The 24,792-nt window shown below is 42.2% G+C and overlaps 1 protein-coding gene across 4 annotated transcripts; it reads right to left on the bottom strand.

Annotated features, from left to right (window-relative positions):
* Positions 1–748: 748 nt before the first annotated feature.
* On the bottom strand, positions 749–24,787 carry MIGA2 (mitoguardin 2). Of its 4 annotated transcripts, none has more exons than XM_031954781.1 (17): positions 24,705–24,785; positions 21,748–21,889; positions 20,578–20,830; positions 19,027–19,237; positions 18,107–18,219; positions 17,114–17,231; positions 16,342–16,478; positions 14,903–15,020; positions 13,742–13,839; positions 13,091–13,206; positions 8,721–8,793; positions 8,030–8,116; positions 7,587–7,685; positions 6,356–6,490; positions 5,820–5,873; positions 4,954–5,070; positions 749–3,922 (listed from the first exon to the last, which is right to left on the bottom strand). In XM_031954781.1, exons 3-17 carry the CDS (start codon positions 20,671–20,673, stop codon positions 3,722–3,724), a joined length of 1,773 nt encoding a protein of 590 aa, XP_031810641.1. In that variant the 5' UTR covers positions 20,674–20,830; positions 21,748–21,889; positions 24,705–24,785; the 3' UTR covers positions 749–3,721. The 4 variants fall into 4 exon arrangements, with proteins under 4 accessions (XP_031810641.1, XP_031810643.1, XP_031810640.1 ...); XM_031954783.1 differs by lacking the exon at positions 24,705–24,785 and adding an exon at positions 24,569–24,648; XM_031954780.1 differs by lacking the exon at positions 21,748–21,889 and having other exon boundaries at positions 24,705–24,787.
* Positions 24,788–24,792: the final 5 nt, after the last annotated feature.

Genomic DNA, 24,792 nt, shown 5'->3' with positions numbered 1-24,792 from the left:
TTCAACTCGGGATATTATGATCTTAGACCCAATTCTATTCACTGTTCCACCTAGTTATCCCAGTGTAGGCTCACTAAAAAATAGACATTTGGATCAGTTCATCACATTTTTCCTATATTTCAAGCTTCCTAACAGACCTATTTCTTTGGCTAGCAGAAAACCTATTTGAGTAGCCAAAGAGGGTAGATATTTTAATGCAATGAAAATATAATAACTGGAAAAAAAAAAAAAACATAAGTGGCAGTCAAGTAGAGACAAAAGAGTAAAGGACTTAGGAATCAAGGAATCGAGATTCTAATTCCATTTATGGAATTTATCAGCTATGCTATTTGAAGTATACCATTGTTCCTTTCTAGGCCTCAGTTTCCCCATTTGCACAATGAAGGGGTTTGAAGAGGGGTTCTTCATTTTGTCATAGACCCCTTTAGCATTCTAGTGAAGGCTTTGTACCCATTTCAAAATATTTTTAATTGAAAGTAATACCATTTGATTAAGTTAGTGAAAAAAAAAAATTTGTAATTTTTTTCCATCTAAATTCACCAATTCCTTGAAATCTATCCAGATCAAGAACCATGTAATAGATGATCTCCATTCTTTTCTTTGTTCTATCTATAGTTTTAAGGTAAAGGATAATTTAAAATGCTTATTAAATTAAATCTCTAATAGCAATGTCCACATGCTCTCATGATGGGTCACCTCGTAAATCCTAGCAAAAAGAGAATCAAACACAGGTCCAATGGCACCACAGTGAAAAATGAAAGAAATTTTTTTTTTATTTGACTCCAGTTAACATACTCTACCTACCATACAAAAGGTAAAAGCTGCAAATCAGAGTCAGAGGCAGTTCACGGATATGTAAACAAACAAAACCAAGAGAAATACACCTTTAGATCAGAGGGGAAAACAAAAAGGGATGGATTACATTCATAGATTGTGTGAGTGTGACAAATAGCATCTCTGAGGAATGGAGATTAAGAGAAGATGAAGCACACAGCCCTCCCAAGTGAACAATTCTTTAGGTTAATAGCCACAGATGCAAGTTTATGATCAAGAGTTATAAATTGCAGGAATGGTCAGGGTTCATATCTTCTAGAAGTCTGGGTAAGATGAGTGGCTCAGAGAAGGAACAGGCAAACAAAATCTATCAGGAAGGCAAATGTATACATTTTACAAAATCTCATTCCAATCTTTTTATTCCTCTTAAAATTTGATGCAGGATCCTTCTCCCCAAAACACATTTCTTGACATTTTTTTAAAAAAAATCCCAAAATTGATCCAAAATCAACTTTTTAAAGCTGTCTCAATAAATAGGACAATCCAACTTTTCTGCCCCCTTGTAAGGCAATTTTAAAAGTCCTACTCAAGCACAATGCTGTAATTGCTGTGAATGAAGTGAGTCTGCTGAACTAAGATAAAAAAAACTCTTGAAAATGAGGATAGTTTAGAAAAATGCTAATGTAACTTATCTAGAGTGGCCAACTATGTTGGCTGGAATACCAAATACAGCTCTCTAAACTTAGATTACATTGACATAGAGTATTTGCTTTGCTCTCTGGTTGAATATAAAGTTCTGGGAAATACATCTGTTTAAAATCTTTTGAAGAAAACAAGGGGGAGGGAAACTTGTCATTTACCTCTCATCTTTCTTTCCACACATCTGCTCATTCCATATGAGTCATGAGGCTATGAAAACCAACCTCAGTGACAGATCAATCATAGTGGAGGCTATTGGTCAGGGGGATACCAAGGGCCAGAGCACAAAGGTTTGGTAGTGATGGCTTCCCCAGGAAGGACACTGGAAAGAGAATTTCTAGAAGCTAAAAATGCAGCCCCTTCTGCTTTGGGGTGATGGCCTCTATAGCATTTCAGGACACCAAGGAGATTTTTTTCCTCCTTTTCCAGGGGGACTTCCAGGAATCTTCCAGATGACAGAGGTAGAGTAACATCCCAATTTTTAGTGGGGAAAATGATGGCGAAACAAGGCTCTTCAAATGACATTTAAATTCTTCGGGGAAGTTCAGTTGGCAGATGAAAGAGCAGATGATTTTTTGTACTGGCCCACATTATGAATTTCATCCAAATACCAGGCCCCACTGTCTATGCTGGCAGGCATTCACCTGGCCATGGCATAGACAAAGCCAGTAGGCTAGCTTTGGTAGTTAGGAGGAGTTGGAACCCTAAGGTCAAAACAATAAGTGCAAGTGGGCTTGTGCAATTCTCAAGAGAATAAAACTCTTCAGAACATAGCCCAAGTCCAACAGCTCAGGAATATTCCAAGTCATACACCCAATAAATGTGCAAGGGTGGAGGTTCCAGGTGGAGGCTAGGAAGCAACGAACCTTCAGTTCAACATCCACACAGTACAATAAAGTGCAGAAAAAAAGGTTGTCTTCAGGGCTGCTTCCTTCTTGCTGGAAGGAGGGGACAGGGTGGGATGTTGATATATATATATATATATATATATTTGGCAAACTCTAAATAACTTTTTTTACTCCAGTCAGCAGACCAGAGATTTGTGGTATAATAAAGACAGTTATATCTAGAATGAGAAAATCTAAAGTGAAGTCTCAAATCTGTCACCAACTGGCTGGACAATTCTGAGCCAAGTCATCTCACTTCTTGGTCCTCAGTTTCCTTGGCTGTAAAATGAAAGAGCTGGATTCAATGATATTTTGCCTCTTTCTGCCTCTACCTTTCTGTGACCCTTCTTATCTCCCTTCACTCTCTTCTCTTGTTTTCTCTTGTAGTGATCATCCTCTTAGTCACTTGTGTTCCTACTCTATGAATACTCTCAAACTCTCCGTAAGCTATTCTCTGTGGGTGAAACAGAAGAGCCTAACGCCCACCACTGGGAGTCCTAGAAAGACTTCGGGGGGACCCGAGAGGTTTAGTGCCTCACCCAGGATCACAGCCCACAGCAGGATGTGTCAAAGGCAGGAAGGGAATCGCTTTCTGACCAGAGGCTGGCTCTCTCTAACACACATACACACACATGCACACGTGTGCACACACACTCACTCTCTCTGCTCCACCACCTGTTCCCTGTGATTCTCTGTCCTGCTTTCACCATTCCCTCTACTCCACAGTCTTCCTCCCTCCGTCACTCTCTCACCATCACACCTGACGGCAGCTGCCAGAGTTCCAGACCCCAATCTGGCCAATGGAAGGGCCAGCCCAAAGACGGTGGTGCAGAGCACCCCGACTGTTGTCAGCCTCTGCAGAGGCTTCCTCGCCTCCCTGCCTCCACTACACAAGACACATTCCCCTGCTGCGTGTCTGAGCCCCCTATGAACCAGATGGATGACCATGCTGTCCTTCACTGCCAGCCTCACAAACAAGGCATTGCCAGCTGGCTCCTGAGGGAAAAGAGTCTGGGGGGACATGTTGGCTTCCTGAGCATGGCCCAGGAACCACCACTGTATGATATATAGGGACTGACAGAAAGGGAGGAGGGGACATCATTACTGGTCCTTCTAAGCTGAGATCTAGGACCGAGAACTCCACAGCAAGGGAAAAGAGGAAGTCATCGGCTGGTCCATGACCCTGGCTTGGTAAACCCCTCCATGGAGGGCAAGCCAAGGGACTGAGGGAAGCCAGGGCAGGGGAGAGGGTAGAGGAGGCTGAGCTGTGGTCCCTCAGGCCCCTCAGGAGAGAGCAAGCACCCATCGCCATAGGAGAGGACAGAGGAGAGGAGTCAGCCCTCCTCAGGGAAGCATGGTAGTTAATGAAGTTCCCCCAGAGGTCCATTTTCATGGGGCAACATCCCGTTCATCTCACGGACAGGCTCTGTTCCCAGGTAACCCAAGAGGATCTCGCTGCGTCGGCGGGACAGTTGAAGGATATCCTCCGATAGGGACTGCACAGTGGTGTAGCGCACGTTGTCCAGGTCAAACATGTCCTTCAGGTAGTACACAATCTGATGCTGGGGATGGAGGGAAAGGGGTTATGTTTGGATTTTTCTAGTCCCTACAATCTGACTCCCATGGACAGACCCACTTATCCAACAACAGCATACTCATACGGCCCTTTGAAGGATTGAAAAACACTCAAGCCTGTAATAACCCAGTAAAGCAGGTACTGCAAGTATTATTGTCCCCATTGTGTAGTGAGGAAATTGAGCTTGAGAAGGTTTGGGCACTTTGGAGTGGGATCATCTCCCATCCCAGACCACCGCTGCTCTGGGCCACTGCTAACACTTCTCATTTTGGCTGAATCCTGGGTTTACATCCTGTCTTTATTGCCTATTCCCAATCTGACACTGGCCCATCATTTCATTCCTTGGAGTTTCAGTTTTTTCAACTATAAAATGTGGGAACTGGACAGAGTATTTCTGAAGTGCCTCTCTAGCTTTAAAAGATCTCATTCCTCCTTGCTTGTTGTCCTTACCAAATCCAAATCATCCTTCAAGGCCCAGATCAAGTTGTGATTGTTATATTAAGCCTTTCCAGCCCTCCAATGATCTCCATTCCTCTTCTGCTCTCTTAGGGCATTTCTCCCATCCAATATAGATCTTGATTATATTTTTTCTCATGTGATTTTGCAAATGTTTTCTGTCAATTAGGATATAAACTTACACAGGATGGATTATTCCTCTTCCTTAGCTAAAGTAGAAGCATTAAGAAGAAAGAACCCAGCTCCACCACAGGAATATGGCACTTAATGCTACAGAGTGCTTTTCTATAAGCACAATTAACTCAAAGAGCAGCAGAACAATCAAACGTTACTTTGGAAAGAGAACAAAAGATTAGCACAGTGCCTCATCCCCTTCTTGGAAGCTTCTTGAAACGGCTGCCATCCCACCATCAGTCCTACCTACCAGTTTGATTTCTTCATGGAGAATCCTAAACAGATGGGGATGCAGGATGGTAGTGGAAAGGAAATAGATTCTAGAGCCCCCCCATCTACTGATAAACTGTAATGAAGTCAAAGCTCCTACCCTGGCCAACATCTTACCTTGAAAAAAGTGCAGACTTCAGCTAACTGTGGTTTGGGCCCTAGGAAGCCAAAGGCAAGAACGGGGCTAACATGCTCCGATACGGAGTAGAAATGGGAGATGAAGCCATCAGGCACCTATAGTCAGAAAAGAGAGGTGAAATCAGCTGGGCTGCTTAGAGCACCAGTCAGAAAGTACTCATTGCTCTGTGGCCAGCTACAGTTCTAAACAGAACTTGTACCTCATCTAAAAACTACCTGCATAGTCTAGAAAGGCAGAGGGTAACAAAATAGCCATTAGCAGCCACCTGTCTGGAACAAGACAAAGTAGTCAAATGGCACTGTTTTTCCTGGAAAAGGAAGCCATGACCCATGAATTATCATGTACGTCCTGTATCTCCCCCAACCTCCTTTGTATTTAGAAATGCGAGTTCTCCAAAAGAATGCAAGTTTCTAGAGAATAGGGATGAGTTCAATTTGTCTATTTCCAGCACTCAGCACAAAAGGAATCACCTCTACACCCAGATAGAAAGCTTTTACTCATTTTGGGACCCTTGCCAGGAATGCCCCAGTTCATTGTCCAAATTGTAACCATCCTGCAAGGTCCAGCTCAAGTCCTGAAGCCTCCCTGCCCACACCTGCCCTTAATAATTTCCTCTTCCTCTCTGTTCCTACACATTTACTACCTATACCACACATGACTGTATACTGCCCTCTACTGCTTTTGAACTGTTATCTCCTCTAATAGACTATAAACATCCTGAAGGCAAAGACTCTGCTTCTCTTTCAGAAGCACTGAAAGCGTGGGCACATGCTTGCAGTTTAGTCTAAGTGTCTCGTGATGAGAGGGTGTTTGGGAGCCAAGGCACTTCCTGGACCTTACTCACCATCAGAAGCCTCCTCTTGGCTTTCAGAACCGACCAACAGGCAGTGGCCAGAGCCTGGACAAGACAAAATCACTGCACTCAGAGAAGCTTCAGACCATCCCCACCACACCTCAGCCAATCAAGAAACAAGTTCCCTCTGCGGGGATCCCAGAAATCAGAATGCTCAACCTCATACTAGTAGTGGGTGTTGAAGGACCTCGGACTCTAGGGCCAGGGCTCTTTTCATTATACCAAACTTCTACCCCAGTTAAGCTGAAGGTGCAGGATGTTTTGCGGTTTTACAAGTTTTCCTGCATCTCAGTTTCCTCTTTGCCTGCTAGTCCTTTACATTCTCTCCAAGTTTTCTTCCCTCCCCTCAAGTCCTTATCTATTCCTTCTAGACAACACTAGTCCAGGGCTTTGGCTAGAGTGAAGGAGATAATAATAATAATTCTAACTATCTAGGATCCAAGTAGCAGGTTAAGTCTGACGCAGTGGATAATCAAATTGAGACTGGAGGGAAAGAGAAGAGCAGAAAGAGCTACAGGGAAACTTACCGTTTCCTTGAAGCTGTCAGAGAGCCAGCGATTGCGCAGAACAGCAAGCACAGAGGAGGGGGGGTTCTCCAGGTCCTCAAAGGCATCCATGAGAATAAAATCCAGCACGATGTCAAAGAAACTCATGCATACCACCTGGCAGGAAGGAGCCAGGCAATGAGGGGGCTGGGACTGCCTAAGGACCCTCTTGGGCCTTTCTCCCCTGGAGAAAGTGACATTTCAGTTCAGGAGAGATAACAGAAATAATATTACAAGTTTAAGGGATCTTGGGGTTCATCGAGTCCAAATCCTCTCATATTACAGATGGAGAAACTAGATGATTAATGGCACAGTCAACCAGAACCCAGTTCTCTCAATTCTTTTTTTCCCCCTGAGGCAATTGGGGTTAAGTGACTTCTCCAGGATCACATAGCTAGGAAATATTAAGTGTATGAGACCAGATTTGAACTCTGGACCAGCTGACTTCAGGACTAGTGCTCTATTCACTTTGCCACTTAGCTGTCCCTCTCCTAACTCTTAGTATAGTACCACACTACTTTTCATAAAGAGATTCCCTCCTGCTGGTCAGCTTCAGAAATAGGTCTACTTTTGTTTTTAAAAAGTCAAGATGACCCTTGGAGAGGGTGTAGGAATGTATGGCTCCTTACAAAATACTACAACTCCTACAATATTTATTTTTGGGAAGAAGCCCTTACAGAGTTGTCCACCCTGCCCTGGGCCCCAGCCAGCTTGGGCAAGTAAGAGGACACCTGAAAGAGCCCTCACAAGAAGGGTTACCCCACCCCAATCTCTCAGAGCGATTGAGAAACAACCTAACTATAATCCCATGATCTACCGAGTCTAACCCTATGGGCTCACCAACAAGCTATCAGCTTACAAGCCCAGGCATGCTATGTCCCAATTCCTAGAGACCCTGAGTGGTGGGGGCCATGGGAGCCCAGTCTCAGGGAATTCTCTGCTTCCATTCCTGAAGCCAGGGACCTCAGGGACAGAGAAAGGACCTCTTCTCCTTCCCTGACAGTTTATCCAATCCCACCCATTTTGGAGGCATTCGTTCCCTGGCAGCAGTGGGGCCTATGGGAAACTCCTGGAAGTTGAAAGGAATCCAATATTATCCAACAATCTCCCCCTGCTAAGGGGTTCTGATAAATGGCACAAGGCTCCAACAATCTGTAGGAGCTAACAATCTGTCAAAGTCATGCAAATGCCCCAGCATCTGGGGTCAACTCACCCCTCGCCCCTCCAGCTCCAGCTGTGTGGTAGGCCAGGTCTCTGGTCTCAGGGCATAATTCAACATCTCTTCATAGCTCTCCAAGAAGCCCTTTGGGTTCTAAAAAGGGAAAAGAAACATGGGTTCACCTTACAAACAGGAAAGACTTTTGGGTCTCCCTCTAAAGGTAAGAAGTAGGGAAAAGGCCAAAATCCTGGATGGCATTCCCTAGGAGCAGGCCCAAGTGAGAGTGGAAGGAGCAGTAAGAATCATGAGCACTAACTATTACTTATGCCTGTCAGTGGCCTAGCCAGGAATAGAATTCAGGCTTTGTGACTTTCAGAAGGAGTCTGAGAGGCAAGGTCCATAAAAAAAAAAGCTGAAAACCTAGAGGGTAGCCAAGATGTTCAACACTCACGCAAGCCCCTCTGCCCACCCAACACCCAGACACAGCAACATTCTACCTTTTCAGCTTTGGTCATCAGGCCCGTCACCATTTGTTTCCCAACCTCCCCAAAGAACAGCTGGTTACTTTCATCTTGCAGAAGTCCCTGAGAGGGAAGAATGGAGGGATTCAATGGAGTGACATTATCTGAGAATTCCTAAAACATTCTCCACTTCCTGTTCCCCCTACACTGGATGCTGGGATCCTGGGACACTCCACCCTGAGGTCAACTCAGTGACTGATGACTCTGCCTGAAAAACTAACACATCAAGAAAAAGCCAGCCACACTTTTCCACACTGGTTGCCTGGTCCCCAAACCAGCATCCTTATCCCCCAACACCCTCTATGTGTGTACAAAGACCAAATGGTCTCCCCCAAGATGAGGGAAACTTCTTAAAAGGATGGAACATCTTGTTTTGTCAACATCCATAGAATCCAAAGCACCATAAATAGAATAATCAAGTGCTTCCTATCTATGCATCTATCTGAACAATATGCCAGGTGCTAGGTCCCTAGGCCCATATACTCCAACAGGCTGGGAGAGTTCTCCCAGTGGAGAATGGGCAAGGGGGGAAAAAACCTGGAACCAAAGGAAGGTAGCAAAATTATTCAGAGAGAAGATGGCAAAGACCCTATGTTAAGTAAAAGGGGAACCTCATTCTGTCCCCTCATCCCAATGACATTTCCTAATTTCTTAGGCTCCCACCTACCTGGAAGGCCTGCCGGACACAGTGCAGTTTAGCCAGGAAGTCCTGATCACTGTAGCAACCCAGAAGTTCTGTCCTAGAAAGGAAAACAGAAGAGGACAACATCAGTCAGAGAAGAGAGCCAGCTTGGGACTATTAGGAGTTGGGAAACTCGGAGAGTCTCATCATAGCTCTACTGCCAGCATTATGACTTTAGATGGGCTGAAGTTCAGCCTCCTCCACTGAGAAGGGCTTGAGAACTATGAGGTTTCTTCCACAGCACTGAATACAATTCTGATTCATCTTTTCAGTCTTGTCTAGTTTGTGGATGGGCTGAATGGATGTATGAATGACTTGAGATTGATCAAACTACAGACTGCCCCCAAACACAGGGCACATTCCTAAAATGAGACCTCTTTAAAAGGAAAAAAGTCTGTATGTGCATGTATGTATAAATATGTATGTATATTTTAATAGATATAGTAATAGAGACTGTACCTATAAATTCATTAGTATAATGAAAATCTGGGTAAGAAAACTCTTTCCAATGCAGGGCAGAACTTTCGCTACAATCTATACATTAAGAGAGATTCCTAGAAGCTCAGTGACTTGCAGCATTACTCAGTCAGTATGTGTCAGAGGTGAGATTTGGATCCTTGCTTTCAATTCCTCTCTATCCACTCAAGCTTCCTGAAAAATATTTACTAACAGTGGATATATTTTATAAAACATTTTTACATGAGCCTTCACTGAGTTCTGCCACATCTCATCATGTGAATATGACCTCGAAGTGCATTGGTTCAGCCAGCAGGTACACGCTCTAGTCAGCTCTCCACAAAGCAGCCAAGAAGCCAGCTGAACAGAAGAAGAGAATTTTACAAGTATGTGACACACCCAACAAATAGAATTCTTTAAACAAAAAGTGGATGGCTAACAGGGAAGAGCCTGTCCCCTCCTGAGATGGCACTTCTACATAATTGTTGAGCAAGTTTTTCCTGATATCAAGCCTAAACTTGCTTCTTTTTGCAAGTTCTGCTTGTTGCTCCTGATCTCACCCTGTGGGGCATAGACACTCCTAATAGCTCCAGGGCATAAAAGAGGGCTTGTGGTCAGGTTCAGAAAAGGATTTCTGAAAATAGCAGCACAAAACCCCTGAAGCCAGTACATTCTCCACCCTGGAAACAAGCCTTACTTTAACAGAGTTAAAAGCCAAATAATAGGCTAGGAAAATGAGCAGAAAACCAAAGAAGTTTCTGACCATTGAAAGTTATTATAATGACAAGGAGGATCCAAACACACACTCAAAAGATGATAACCAAGTCAAAGCTCCTCCATCCAAAGTCTCCAAGAAAAATAAAATTTGGGCCCAGGCCATAGAAGGGCTCAAAAGGCACTTTAAAAATCAAGTAGATTTTCACTTGAGAGGAGAAAGGAAAAATTAGGAAAAGAATTGAGAAAGCCACAAAAGTAAACACCGAAAGCTAATGAAGAGAAGAAAAAAAAAAAAAAAAAAAACGTGAAATATCTCACTGGAAAAACAATTGACCTGGCAAATCGATCTAGGAGAAATAATTTAAAAATTATTGATCTACTTGAAAGTCATGATAAAAAAAAAAAAAAAGCCTGGACATTATCTTTCAAGAAATTATCAAGGAAAACTGGCCTGATATTCCAGAACCAGAAAGTAAAATAGAAATTGAAAGAATCCAATCACCTCCTAAGATTCCAAAATGAAAACTTCCAAGAATTTTATAGCCAAATTCTGGAACTCCCAGATCAAGGAGAAAATACTGCAAGCATCTAAAAAGAAACAATTCAAGTATAGTGAAGCCACAGATAGGATAACACAAGATTTAGCAGCTTCTACATTAAAGAACTGGCGGGCTTGGAATATGATATTCCAGGGAACAGTGGAGCTAGGATTACAACCAAGAAATCAACTTCCTAGGAGTATAATCCTTCAGAGGGTGATAAAAGAGAGGGCATATTGGGGAAGGGAGTGGTCAGTAACAAAATAGTTTTAAGAAGGGACAGGATGAAAGGAGGAGAGAGAATGAGTGGAAAGGGGGAGTTAGCAATCCTAACTGTAGAAAAATTTTCAAAGCAAGTTTCTCTGATAAGGTTTCATTTCTCAAACATAGCAAACAGAGTTATTTATAAAAAATGAAAACTATAACTCAATTGATAAATGATCAAAAGATATAATCTATGCCCAAAGGGCTATAAATTCATGCATATCCTTTGACCTAACAATACCACTAGTAGGCATGAATACTAAAAAAAGATTCAGGAAAAAAAAAAGGAAAATAACTTTTCTGTACAAAAAAATATAACAGCTCTCTTTTTAAGGCAAAAAAAGAAAAAAAAAAAAAAGAAAGAAACTGGGGGGATGCTCATCAATTGGGGAATGGCTCAATAAACTGTGGTGTGTGTTTGTGATGGAATACTATTGTTCTATGAGAAATGACAAGCAGGATGCTCTCAGAAAAACAAAATGAAAACTTGGAAAGTCCTCCATGAACTCAAGCAAATTGAAAAGTACTGTACACAAAGTAATAGCAATGTTCTGGGATGACCAGCTATGAATGACTACTGTTCTCAAGAATACAATCATCCATGACTACTATGAAGTATTTATGATGAAAAATCCTATCCATACCCAGAGAAGGAACTGATTGTATCTGAATACAGATCAAAGCATTCTATTTTTTTAATTTATTTTCATTTAGGGTGGGAGATGATTTTTGTTCACAACTTGACTTTTATGGAAACATTTTACATAACTTCACATATAGTATCTTAATTGTGGGGAGGATATGGGAGAGAGAACCCAGAACTCAAAATTTTTTTAAAAAAAAAGTAAATTTTTCTTTTTTTGCTTTGAATATAACTGGTGAAAAATATCAACTAAAATGGTTAAGCATTTTTGATATGAACTTAACCTTTATCTTGTGTGTTTATTTAACTCTTTCTATTGATAGAAAAATTTATAATAAAAGCAAAGTTTAAATGTTTCATCCTTTACATCTCTTTGAGAATGGTTAAAAAAAATGAATTAAACTAGTAGTGCAATTATAGGTTACCTTTATGTTTTGTTTAAGTCAGATGTGGGATGAAATGTGCCTTGTAAGGATACAATACAATACAATACAATACAATAAAGCTATGATCATGCCACAGATTCCTAGAACCAGAAGAAGCCCTGAAGGAACAAAATAAGTGTCTAAAGCTAGAGCCTTTCTGATGTCACAAAGTCTTTTAAGTCAATAAGATAATTGGGGTACAATGGGCAAGAGGTAAAAAAAACTATCCCATACCCCAAAGTAGTAACACCTATAGTTTGCTTTCTGTCATGGTTCTTTAATTGGGGACAAATGCACTACTACAAAGTAAAGATGAGGTAATTTGAAGAAATGTGAAGAGAAAAAAAGAAAGAACTTCAATTCTGAAATGATGGCCTTTCATAAACTTATTTAGAAAAATCATTAATTCCTGCCAAAAAATCTGGTTCAACTTATAAAACACTGCACAGGACCCTAGCAAACTTCTGTAGAACACAATGGGTTCATACGATAGCTTGTAAGCCTTTACCTCAACCATCCAGAAATACTTTTTCTGTCTTGACCATTGCCAGGAATTCATACTAAAATAGGAACTTACATAGCATGTGTATTTAAAACCCTTTCCCCAAATTAGAATCTGCACATATTTAATTTGCCATCTATTAGTTTTTATGAAACTAATTTATTTTTTCCTTCTCTTTCCTTCTTTTCTAATCTTTTTTTCCTCACCATGTTCTTATTCATCAGTCTCATCAACTTCACAGACACTACATTAGACTCCTTTTGTCACCCATTGCAGCAATCTATTATTTCAATAGATCAGAGACGCAACATAGTACTAATTTTTCTTGTCCTCAATTTCCTAGTTTTTAAAACAGGGAAATGTGACTAGATGATATATTCAAGCACACTCTGAATCTTATGGCCCTATGAAATTGGAGAGGTAGTATGGTATACTAGATGAAGAAGCAGGCAAGAAAGTAGTAATCAAGAAAACCTGGGTTTGAATCTCACATCTGATATTTCTTATGAGACCCTGGGCAAGTTATTTAGCCTTTGAGTCTCAGTTTCCTTATCTGAAAATGAGTGCCTAACCTCACAAAGTTGATGGTGCATTCTTAGGCTCAACAGAAATAATAGATGTAAAGTGTTCATGTAAAGATGTAATGACCCTGATGCTCATGAGACTATCAGGTTCTAAACTTCCTTTTGCTTATACTTTCTAGAGTGCCATCACAAATACCTGAAATAAAACTCCCAAACCTGTCCTCATCCCAGTTTTCACCTTCCACCATATGAGAAGTGAGATGTCAGGCTCTTTAGGTCCCTCACCTTAGTGTTCGACATAGAACCTTCCCTTCTTTTACCAATTGCAAGGCTTCCTCATATGCTGCAGCTGGTCTAGAGAGCTGGAAAGGGAGATGTCCAGCTTGTAAGGAGTCAAACAGCTTTGTGGAAAGACAAAGGAGAAAAAGTCAGAATTAATCACCCTCCCAAAAAATTACAATTTGCACCTATTATATGACTAGTTCTAGACTGGGAAGGATGAAAAACACAAAAGAGTCCTGCATTGGTGACTGACAATACTGAATTTAGGTTTTCTTGTTAAATTAAACGAGTTATACTTGTTAATGTAACTCTAGATACAATTAGAGAAAGGAATCACTTAATCTACCCCATCATTATGTCAAATGATAGTACATAGCACTGCCAAATTCCTAAGCTCTTTCCCATAGTGGGAGGAGCAAGACGCTGAGAGTCTGGATATAAATTACAAGATGAGTTCTTTCACTGATTCACTGGGTGATCCTATGTAAATCACTTTCCCTAGCTGGATCTGTTTGCTTATCTCTAAAATGACGGAGTCAGACATCCTGGACACTTTTCTTAGTCCTATTCTAGTTTACAGGGATTAATACTGGGAAAAGAAACCCTCAGTCCATACCCTAGCTCTTCCTATCCTGGGCAATGCCCTCAAGTCACCTCTGCAGCAGAAAAGAAAGAATCTTCGGAGGAAAGACTGTCATCATCTTCCTGAAGTCTCAGTGAACCTTCTGTCAGGGGCAGCATGAGAGTTCTCTCTAGAGAAAATGGGGAGAGATGAAATCAGCCAAAGTTTCTTGGAACCTGGATCTTTTCTTCATGATCCTGTGTCCTTGTTCCTTTTCCCTCCACTCTCTTTGTGCATATTGTCCCCATAATCATTCTTTCCATCTCATTTCCAAACTATCTCTTGAGGGAATAGCATAAAATGTTAGCATTGCAAGGGACCTTGAGATGTTAAGTTAAGCTGCTCATTTTACAGAGGTAGAAATTGAGTTCCAGAGAAGGGAATATGTATACTACAATGTACATATTTTATCCTGTCTTAACTTCATGCAAGTTTTCCCCAGTATACTATACCTGGAAGGACTGTTTTGTTTCTCTGTGTATTCTCCTTGTCTTTCATGGAGTAGGTGCTTAATAAATGCAATAATGTAAATATAATGCAAGTAAACTAATTCACAACCTTTAAAGCCCCATATAAACGTAATCTATTATTCATTCTATTAGACCAAGAACGTAATATAATTCAGTACAAATAGTCTGGCTGTCAAAAAAAAAAAGAGAGAGAAAAAAGAAAAAGAAAGAGAAGGGAGGACAGAGAGGAGTCAAAGGAAGGAGGAAGAGAGGAAGAAAGAAAGATAGATAGAAACTCCAAATGATCAAAATACCACCATAAGAACCTGTTAGGCAACACTGTCGGAACTCTCTGTGTGTGTGTGTATGTATAAGCCTCCAGGGAAGAAAGTGGGAAAGTGGGTGTTAGAGGAAGACCACTCAATCCAAGACTTTGAATAGAAATTGGCTTCTAGTTTTATTCTGTTAATATCTACTGATGGAATCATGAGCAAGTTCCTTTATTCTACAAGGACTCAGTTTTTATACCTGTAAGACAAGCTTAACAATTCAAGGTCTCTTCCAGTGCTAACATTCTATGTCATTCCCTGAAAGGACAGTTTGGAGATCATAGAGAAAGAATGATTATGGAAACCATATGCCAAAGGAGAGTGGAAGAAAAAGGATCAAGGACACGAGCTATGTTCACAAATTATCAAACCATGCCAAACTACCTCTTACCCAAAGATTTCCACTTCAGCTCACCTAGGTCCAAGAGCATACTATCTGATGGGAATGTAGAGCCAAACTCTTCCTGGAGGTGGTATGCCCGGTGTAGTAGGGATTCTAACTTTTCAGCAAACTCCTTTTTCTGAGACTCTGGCTTTAAACAAAAACAATCCAACATTAACTTCTTCCCCACCAGGCTCTCAGAGCCAGGGTCCAATGGACAAGAAGAAGACCCTCAACTTTCCTCACCCACCTAAAGCTCCAGAAATAGCAAGGGGAGGAAAAAAAAAAAAAGAAAAAGAAAAAAGAAGCAAAATCCCAAAACATCCTGGACTTTCAGCAATGAACTCTAAAGATTATGGGAAGGGTCATTTTCACTCCTGAGGCAGGGATAGATTAAGGTAATGGAGCCTATTTGACATGTTGTCTCTCTGACATGAACCTATTTGAAAATTCAGCCCAATGATTCCTCTGCAAAAATAACTTATCAGTCATATAGCAAAAAGAGTGCATCAACCAAAAAGCTCTTAGTTTAAATCTGAGAAGCTATGGTTGTAACTAAGTGGTTTAACAACCTATTCAGTTCAAAGTGGAATTTAGAAGGAATGAGGAAGAGTTTGCTAGGCTCGGTCTCACTTAAAACCCTAGGAGTTGATGCAGCCATATTGGGGTTGTAGAGACTGGGCAGCCCTGGTTAGAGTTTCCTGTAAATGACCAAAATATGGATTAAATACTCCACAACAATACTGCCTAGGCAAAGGGAAAACAAACGGGAAGGATACAGTGAGGACAAAACCACAAATTAGGAGACAATGAGGAATCTTCTAGCAAGAGACAAAGGACCTACAGTACAGCAGTTTACAGCAAGATATGTCAAATTGATTTGTAGAACAGAGTTCTACAGAAGTTTGCTAGGTTTAGGTGTTTTACATTTTTCACATTTGAAATTTCTAAATTTAGTGTCTTTTCTTGTCTCCCAATTGCACTCTTATTCTTAATGTAAATGTTCTAATGTTACATTTACTTCTCAGAATTATGAAGAATATTGAAAAGTAAACAGCAAAACTTTTCAACTTATGCACAGATTTGTAAATTTTTTGGTTAATGTAACGATTCTGAAGCTTTAAAAATTCCTGACTTAGAGCACTAGTGTTAATGAGGCCAAGGTCATAGATCCTCTCTCACAGATCAGATTATTTTGCTGTTCCACACTTACAGACTGATGCCAAACCAGCTGCTCACAGTTGTGTCCTTGACCACAAGTAAGCCCAATGAAATACAGATGGATAAACCAATGCAGATGTACTGCAACTGGGTCCAGCAGTGGCTACTGAGTCAATGCTATCCTTATCACACATAAAGACAGCAGTCATTACTACTTACTGCTCACGATTGGAGAGAGCCCTTCCTGGTCTTATCACCACCACCACCACAATCTTCTCACCCCATCCCACCCAAGATAAAAATACATCTACCTCTGAGAGCACCTCAGAAATGGTCTCTGGATTCTTGAGATGGTCCCAGGGTGTGGGGGTGCTAGTACTGTCTCCTCTCTGTCCAATACTCAAGGCCTGCTCCCATTTCTGCAATGCTTCCTCAAACAGCTCCATTCCTGCGAGAACAAGGTAAAGAAGTAGTTAGTTTACCTTCTACCCACACCAATTGGGTTGAAGGAAACACTACCTCCTTTAACAACTCCACTAGGAAATTAAAGGTGAAGCTCTTCCCTCCTCTTCTGGTCTCCAACAAGTTAATTCCCACTGATGCTCAGGGACAATAAATCAAGATGAATGTTATCAAAAGACAATGTTATAAGCAATCACTGGCATTCCATCTAACATGTTCCTAGAAATGACATGTTTAGGTGAACCTAATCTTAAAAATCAATTCTAACTGCATATCTATTGTTGCCTTATTCCCTTCTACCCTGACATTGGTATAAAATACAGAATGAAAGGCACAGATACAGGGAAGGAACCCCAGGTCTGTATTACAAGATATTGAATAAGTATAGCAATAGAAAGTAAGGAACACCTGTAATGCCAGGAGGGAAAAGAGCCTACTGGTTTGAAAAATGACCTCATTTCTCTTTTACAGAAAGGAATGGGAAGATTTCTAGTCAAAGAAAAGTACCATGAGGGAGAGCACCTACCACCCAGAAGAACATGACAAGGTCTCAAGAGAAACTGCAGGGGGAGAGAAGGAGGAGGTTCTAGAGAAGACTGCAAAGAAAAGTTTATTCTGTACCTTGAATATAGAGGTTCTCTGCATTTGCATCCCCAGCAGCCCCTGCCTCTTCAGTCACTCTAGCATCCCAGGGCCCCGAGGATGCAGCTGTTGGGCTGGAGGAGTTCACTGCTACCATCTAGACTCCAAGAAGGGGAAGAAAATCCAAAAGTAGAACACTCAGTATCAAGGCCTAAAACCCTCTAGGTCCTTTAAGCTAAGGATCTGACCTAGATCCATGACTGCTACAACAGAAATAGATTTACTTTCACTGTACCCAACAAGCACTGAGCCCAAAGCACAGCAGAGTTTTGTTTTATCTTTCTTTCAACTATTAGAGAATAAACGCCTGTACATTTCTAAAAGCTTCCAGACAAGGGATTGGTGCCATCCAATATATACAAAGCTAACCTATAGCCCATCTTCCACACAACCCAGATCTACCTGCTTCCCAAATCCTGTCAAAGAAGTTAAAAAAAAAAAAAAAAAAAAAAAAAAAAAGCTAGGCCAGATACTGCACATGATGTTGGAAAATTCTTCATTCTGGCATTCAAGGTCCTTCCCAAACTTGCCTAACACTCCCTCTCCATGGACTCTGCCAGGCACTCCTGTCTGTGTCTTTGCTTATGCTTTTTCCTCCAAACAACTGACCCCTTCCCTCTTCTCTCTTCTCCTTGGAGCTCCAGGTCAAACCCCCTCCACTATCTTCTCTGACAATCACACCCCACTTTGTTCTCTGTAATGCCTAAATTTGAATTACACTAATAGAACTTATATTAACATTTGACTTGTCTTTAATGATTTCCCTATTTAGATTGTAAATTATAAAGAATTTTTCCTTTTCTTCTGCTCTTGATAGTGGTTAACCTGGGTCTGAACGTATATGCTTGTTTTAATTAGAATGCCAAAAAGATCAATACTATTCAGCCTCTCCCTATGGTCAGTACTCCTGGACTACATATTAAATCATCCAGTCCCCGAGATAGAGCTAGAATATTCAGAAGGAGTCCTCACTGAGGCCAGGCTGTGAGAGGAGCCTGAGTGTTTGCTGGGCTCAATCGAGGAAATGCCACTCAGGGTGTCATTGCTCTTGCTGCTGGGGCTCTGGACCCGTCGGCTGGAATAGCCTGTGAAATACAAAAGGGCAGGGAAAGCTGACACCAGAAACTGAAAGTCTCCCACCCCCACCCTCAACCTTTGCACATCTTTGAGTTAATCATCCTTTACTTCCTGGCCTGGCTACTGGTTACTCCTCTGCTCAGAAATCTTCAGTGATTTCCCTACTGCCTACTAAGTTTAAACCCCTGTGTATGACATGTGAATGCTACACTTTACCTTTCTAGCCTTATTACTTCCTCCCATGTAGTACTGTATGCTAACCCAACAGGTTTACTCATTGGACCCTCGATTGTAACTTTATATATATACTGTTACCCCAAACCTGGAAGGTCTCTCTTTGTCCTCACCTGTTCAATGTCCTAGTCATTCTTTAAAGCCCAACTCAGGGGCTACTTTCTCCATGAAAACTCCTCTTCAATAATAATACTGCATATTATAGGTATGTTTGTATCTAATAGATTGATTGTAAGCTCCACAAGGGCAGAAAGCTTGTTTTTACAACTTATCTCCCCCAACACTTAGCACAATGTTCTGTACACAAATGTTTAGTTGAACTAAAAAAAGAAGCAGAGTGACAGAGAGAGAGAAGGGAGAAGGTTGGAGGAGTATGGGTTTATACAGATTATAGACCTAGGATAAACTAGAATAGACCCAGCATTGAAAAACAGCTGCTCTCCCCAACCAATACTTTCTTTTTAATCAGCTATTTCTGTTATCTCCAGGCAGCCCAGCTATGATATTCCTTTCAGGCGCTGCCTCAACCCAACTGACATTTCCAACACAGACCACAACTTTTTTCAGCATCCCAAATCTACCTTTCTTCACTGATGAAACTCTTCTAGCCATGAAGATCGGGATAGGAACAGTTCCAGGCTTCCCACCTCCTTTCTCAGGAGCAATCTGTTTCTTCCGTCGTCGGCGCCGCTTCAGCTGATGGGCAGCTAAAGCCAAGGCTACTGTCCCTAGTGCTGTAGCAAAGAGCACCTTCCGCAGACCGGGAGATAGCCGAAGCTGAGAAAATGCCGACTGCCCCCAGAAGTAGGGAGGAAAAAGTTCAATGAATAACTCCCACCTGGACTACAGCTTCTCAGGCAGGATCTGAGATATTAGGGGAACTAACCCTCCAATTCCACTACTGAATGACATCCACTTCTAGGAAGGAACTCAACAATTTCCCTAGAAGTAAACACCTTTCAATTTTAGAATTATGTTAAAGATTCTTATAAATGCTAATTAATGCAAGAAGAAGAATTCATGAAGTCAAAATGGCATTAGAAAGGATCTCATTGACCAGTTCTGATGGACCTGGCCATCCTCAGCAACGAGATCAACCAAATCATCTCCAATGGAGCAGTAATGAACTGAACCAGCTACGCCCAGAGAAAGAACTCTGGGAGATGACTAAAAACCATTACATTGAATTCCCAATCCCTATATTTATGCCCACCTGCATTTTTGATTTCCTTCACAAGCTAATTGTACAATATTTCAGAGTCTGATTCTTTTTGTACAGCAAAATAACGTTTTGGTCATGTATACTTATTGTGTATCTAATTTATATTTTAATGTATTTAAACATCTACTGGTCATCCTGCCATCTAGGGGAGGGGGTGGGGGGTAAGAGGTGAAAAATTGGAACAAGAGGTTTGGCAGTTGTTAATGCTATAAAGTTACCCATGCATATAACCTGTAAATAAAAGGCTATTAAATTTAAAAAAAAAAAAAAAAAAAAAAAAAAGGATCTCATTCTCAGAATCAAGATGGAATTCTTCCATCTTCATTAACTAATACAAAAATATTACTACTTCACATTTTGGTTAGCATTTTACTCTTTTCAAAATACTTTTACAATTTACCCGATCCACACTATACTGTAATGGTCAGCAGGGCAAAATTATCCCCATTTAATTGATGGGAAAACTGAGGCTTAAAATGACCTTTTCCAACTCACACAGAAACTTAGAAGCAGAGCTAAAAACTTCCAAAACTCTCAAATCTTAATCCACCACTCTTTCCAATGCCACAGAGGCTTTGTTGGGAAAGAGTTATCAGAGGTTAGTAGCTAGGAAGACAGCAAACTACAGAGTGTTAGACTTAGAATTCGAAAAACATGAATTCATATCCTATCTCAGACAGCTGTTTGGCCCTGGGAAAATCACTTAATCATTCCATGTCTCAGTGCTCCTTATCTCTAAAATAAGGGAGTTGGACACGATGCCTCTAAGGTTCCTTCTCTTGCATTTCTTTATGATCCTATTTGCTACAGCCATGCTAAGATAAACTTAGGAGAGAAAATATGCCTACTGCTCATGGAATACTGGGAACTAAACATACTAAGAAAAACCTCACCAGAAATACTTTCTTACCTGTCCAAAAGTTGTATAGAGAAACACAGGAATCTCTGCCACTGTCATGGCCAAGGCTTGGATCATGGACATGCCTTCAGTTCTTTGGAAAGCCATCCCGCATTAGAGCTGCAGCTTTGAGTATCCCAGAGTGGGAACCCCAAGTCCCACAATGGGAATGGCTTGGAGGAATGCTTCAACTCACTGCCCACAAGGCCACAGTCACATTCTCATTCCTAAAGGAAGACTCCAATTCCAAAGTGCCTTTGCAGAGCTAAAAGGATAATGAAAGAATCAGTGAAAACTTGGAAAATCCTATCTGAGTCAAGATAAGTCACCTGAAGTTCTATTAAGAAACAAAGAATATTCTCTCTTGGGACCAAATAGCCTTGGCACTATTACCACTAGCATAGGAGCTACATGTACAGTACTCAGTGCTGGGGAAAAAAAGCTAAAGAAGCAACTCCCTTAGATATATCCTCTTCTTTTCAAGAAATTCTCAGAATCTACTTAACCCCAAGTAAGGAAAGCATTCTTTGATACAACCGTCTGAGAAAATCTAAGCTGAATGGACCACGGGACTAAGGCAAAGGGGGATGTGTGCACATTCAAGAAAAGGGAGGGTGTTTGTTCTCAATGGAGAAAGTTCCTGGGAGGGAGGGAGTAATGTGGGAGGAAGGCCCTAAACCAGATGAGAACAGATCAGGGAGACCTGTGATCTGCAAACCTAAAAGACAACTGCATGGTATGGTCTTTTAAGACAGTGACCTGCAAGCTATTCCATGAACATCAGACTTTCAATATACCAAGTCTGAACCCACAGAAAACTTATACTACCTCTTATAAAGCTGCTTATACCACCCCAAGAACTTCTTAAATGTACAGAGACCTTAGATCATAAGGAACAACCTATAGCAGAGCAGGTATAATAAACACCAGAGTAGAAGCCTATGTGTCCAGGCTGGTGACCAAATGTTACTCATTAAAATGTTAGTGATTTAACTCTTGGAACTAATGATATAGTCATTTTGTCAGTCAACATATATTAAGTGATTATTACATTCAAAGCACTGTGCTATAAGCTCTAAAAAAAATTACTGGCAGTTTAATCACATGACTATTTTAGGAACCAACCCAATTATAACCACAATAATTCCCACCTATGAAAGTCTACAAAAGAACTTTCCTCACCAAGAACAAGATGATGTTTTTATTCTGATGGGGAGGTCCCAGGAAGCTCAGTGACTCCAGGGCCACATAGCTAGGCACTGTCAAGGTCAAGGTCCAATCTAGGGTCTCTCCAGACTTGAAGTGCACCACTCTATCCTAGGGGCTAAGAAGGGGGGTAGAGTAACATAGTGTACTGGAACAAGTTATGAGCTTGGTGTCAAGAACACTAGGATTAAGATCCCATCTCTCATATTGACTAGCTGGATGGCCACCGGCAAGTCATTTAATGTGTGTTTGTCTCCACATCTGTAAAATGCATGCTTATTGTGATTCTCAATTTCAAGGGAGAAAACCTAGATGATGGAGGAGACAGGATGGTGCAATGGAAAGAGCATGAGTTCTGGAGTCAAAACATTCTAATTAAAATTTTACCTCTGGAGTTTACTACTTATGTTACTTTGGGCAAGTTAAAAATTCTTGGACCTCCGTTTCTTGAACTGTAAAATGAAAAAATTGGACTACATAGTCTCTCAGGTCTCTTCCAACTTTAGATCTACCCCAATATACCTTATAAAATGTCAATTATTCTTCCCATTATTCAACACTGGCTCTCAAAGTTAAAGGAGATAAATAACTAAATGTATCTGGCTCCTGTAGAGACAATGTAAAAGACAAGTAAAAATCATAGCCCAGAGAAAAGTAAATTTTACCTGAATTATCTGGAGAACTGCTAATAAGATTTAAAACTACAAGGTATCTTGGAAATCTAATTTAGTCACCTCATTTTACATGAGAAAACTGAGATCCAGAAAGGTTTGAATGATTTGTCAAGGTTAAATATCTGGAAAGTAATATCTGGGATTTGTTCCCAACCCCAAATCCAGTGTTCTTCAAATATGCCACACTACCTAGAGGTTACAGATAATGATGTATGACCTCTAAAGGCCCTTCCCTAGCTGACTACATAATTATAAAAATAAGGTACTTAAGACCTGAGTTGTCATTCCCATGACTGCTGAGGCAATCTCGACAGAAAGAGCTAAAAGCAGCCATGGGACCATTTCAGGTCAGAACCAGAAGAAGAGGTCACTACATTCCCACAAGAGGCTCCAGATCCTTCTTCCAATAGCTCAGCCTCCCACCCAAAAAGCACCACAGCTCAACTCTTTGAGGATCACTGGATTCTGAGTGGTCTTCCAAAGCCAAAAATGGGTATAACATCTGTCAGATGACAAGAGGGTTAAGTTCTAAGGGAAAACTAGACACAAAGGGAAAATGTGCTTCTTTCCCCTGAATGTCCACAGGCAGAATTCAGGTATTAGACAGTGAATACCAGGAGACTGAGGAAAGAGATGGCTATCTTATCACCTACCGCAAGGAAATTTAGGAGCTGGACATGACTGATGAGATGTGGGCTAGCCCACCACTTCACTGCACAAATGAGGAAACCGAAGCTCAGGCCTGGGATGATTTGTCCAAGGTCGCACAACTAGTAATTAGGGCATTGGTTACATGAAACCAAGTCCTCTGAATCCAAATTCAAAACCCTTTCCGCTATACCATTCATTCACTGAGGGAATTCTGATTTCCTCCACATCAGAGCCAGTATCTAGAGATGCAAGCACTGTACCCCAAAACTGGCATCTAGGGGGCCTCCAGTTATAGATCCCTCTCCAGTGACCAAATTCACAACTAGCAAACCAATAGTCGGGGGACAGGTGGATCAGATCCCAAATCCTTGTGCAGGCTGTCTTAGTAGAAGGTCTGCAACAAGGGCCCCAAGCCAGGTCCCTTTCTTCTCTGTTATCTTCGACTAGAGTACTTCCTTTGAGGCCATGAGAGCCTCCCCATCTAAGGGTCAATCTTTTCAGAGCCAAGCCCTTCCCAAGTTACTTTTTCCACTCATATACCCTGTGCTCCATCTCTCTCCTAATATACTCCTGGCCCATGTACCATTTCTCAGAGTCACTCCAACTCGGATGGTTTTCCCCCAGATCCCTACCCCATACCTCCCCCAATCTTATCACACTTAATCCCCGCCCCCGCCCCCAATCTCAAGCTTCCTCCCTCCTTCCCCCAAAAACTTTTCTAGCAACATCCTTCACTTTCTCCTAGCCCCGACCTTCCACTAAGAGACACACCTCCCTCTGCCTGCCCCGCCCCCTACTACAAACCTACCTTCCCCCTTCGCCCTTGGGCCACGCCCCTCCCAGGAGTCTTTCCCTCAGCCACAGCCAAAATCTTACTTCTCAGCATCACTTTCGCTATAATTTCCTCTCATAAGCCTCTCCGTCAGGCCTCCCTCACCTTCAGCCCTCCCCTTCGACCACCTGCAACAACCCACCCACCCCCCGTGAGCCTTCTGAAAAGGCCCCTTTCCCCCACAATAGGCCTCCCGGCCTCCTATGGACCGCACATTGGGCTATCGTCCCCAGTGCTGCCCCCAAAGCAGGGCTCTCCCCCAGCATCCGACCCCAAGCAAGCCTCCCCAACTTGAGCAGGGGTCTCCTCCAGCACCCCCCCCCAAACAGGTCTTTCCATCTTGAGCAGTCATCTTCCCAGCGAGCCTCCCCACCTGGAGCAATCCCCTCCCGCCTCCCAGCAGAGCTCCCCGTCAGCCTTCCCCACTCCTTCACCACCTCCGGCGAGCTGCTCCGCCTCCCGGGAGCCCCAGCCTCGGGGCCTACACCCCCTCCTGGAACCGTTGCCCTCCTGCCTCCCGGAAGCAAGGCCAACAGGAAGCTCTCCCCCAGCCCCAAATGCAGCGCTCCTCTTAGCCCGCCCCCCCCCCCCCCCCCCCCCCCATCTTCCGACTCCCTCGGGCCCCGTCGTCCCCTCTCACCCGGCCCCATGCCCGCGACAACTTGGTGGTTCCTGTCTGCCCGCCCAGCCTCGCAGAGTCCGGCCGCTACCACGGCTTAGAATAATAGGGGCTGCGGGGTGGACGGCGCCCCAGAGGTGAGCTCCCCAGACCTTACCGGGAGCTCCATCGCTTCAGAAGGGCAGCGTCTCCTTCCCCGGCGGCGCAGCCGAACATGATGCGCCGCCGAAGAGGCGGGACCTGCC

The sequence above is a fragment of the Sarcophilus harrisii genome, chromosome 2, assembly GCF_902635505.1.
Source record: "Sarcophilus harrisii chromosome 2, mSarHar1.11, whole genome shotgun sequence".
Taxonomy (NCBI): Eukaryota; Metazoa; Chordata; class Mammalia; order Dasyuromorphia; family Dasyuridae; genus Sarcophilus; species Sarcophilus harrisii.
This window is presented reverse-complemented; position numbering and strand designations above follow the sequence as displayed.

Coding starts and splice junctions, on each gene's coding strand:
- MIGA2 (XM_031954780.1), bottom strand. CDS start 20,673: ATGGCTTTCCAAAGAACTGAAGGCATGTCCATGATCCAAGCCTTGGCC. Junction 19,238..20,577: donor TCTATACAACTTTTGGACAG/GTAAGAAAGTAT, acceptor TTCTGGGGGCAG/TCGGCATTTTCTCAGCTTCG. Junction 13,207..13,741: donor CTTTCTTTTCTGCTGCAGAG/GTGACTTGAGGG, acceptor CTTTCCACAAAG/CTGTTTGACTCCTTACAAGC.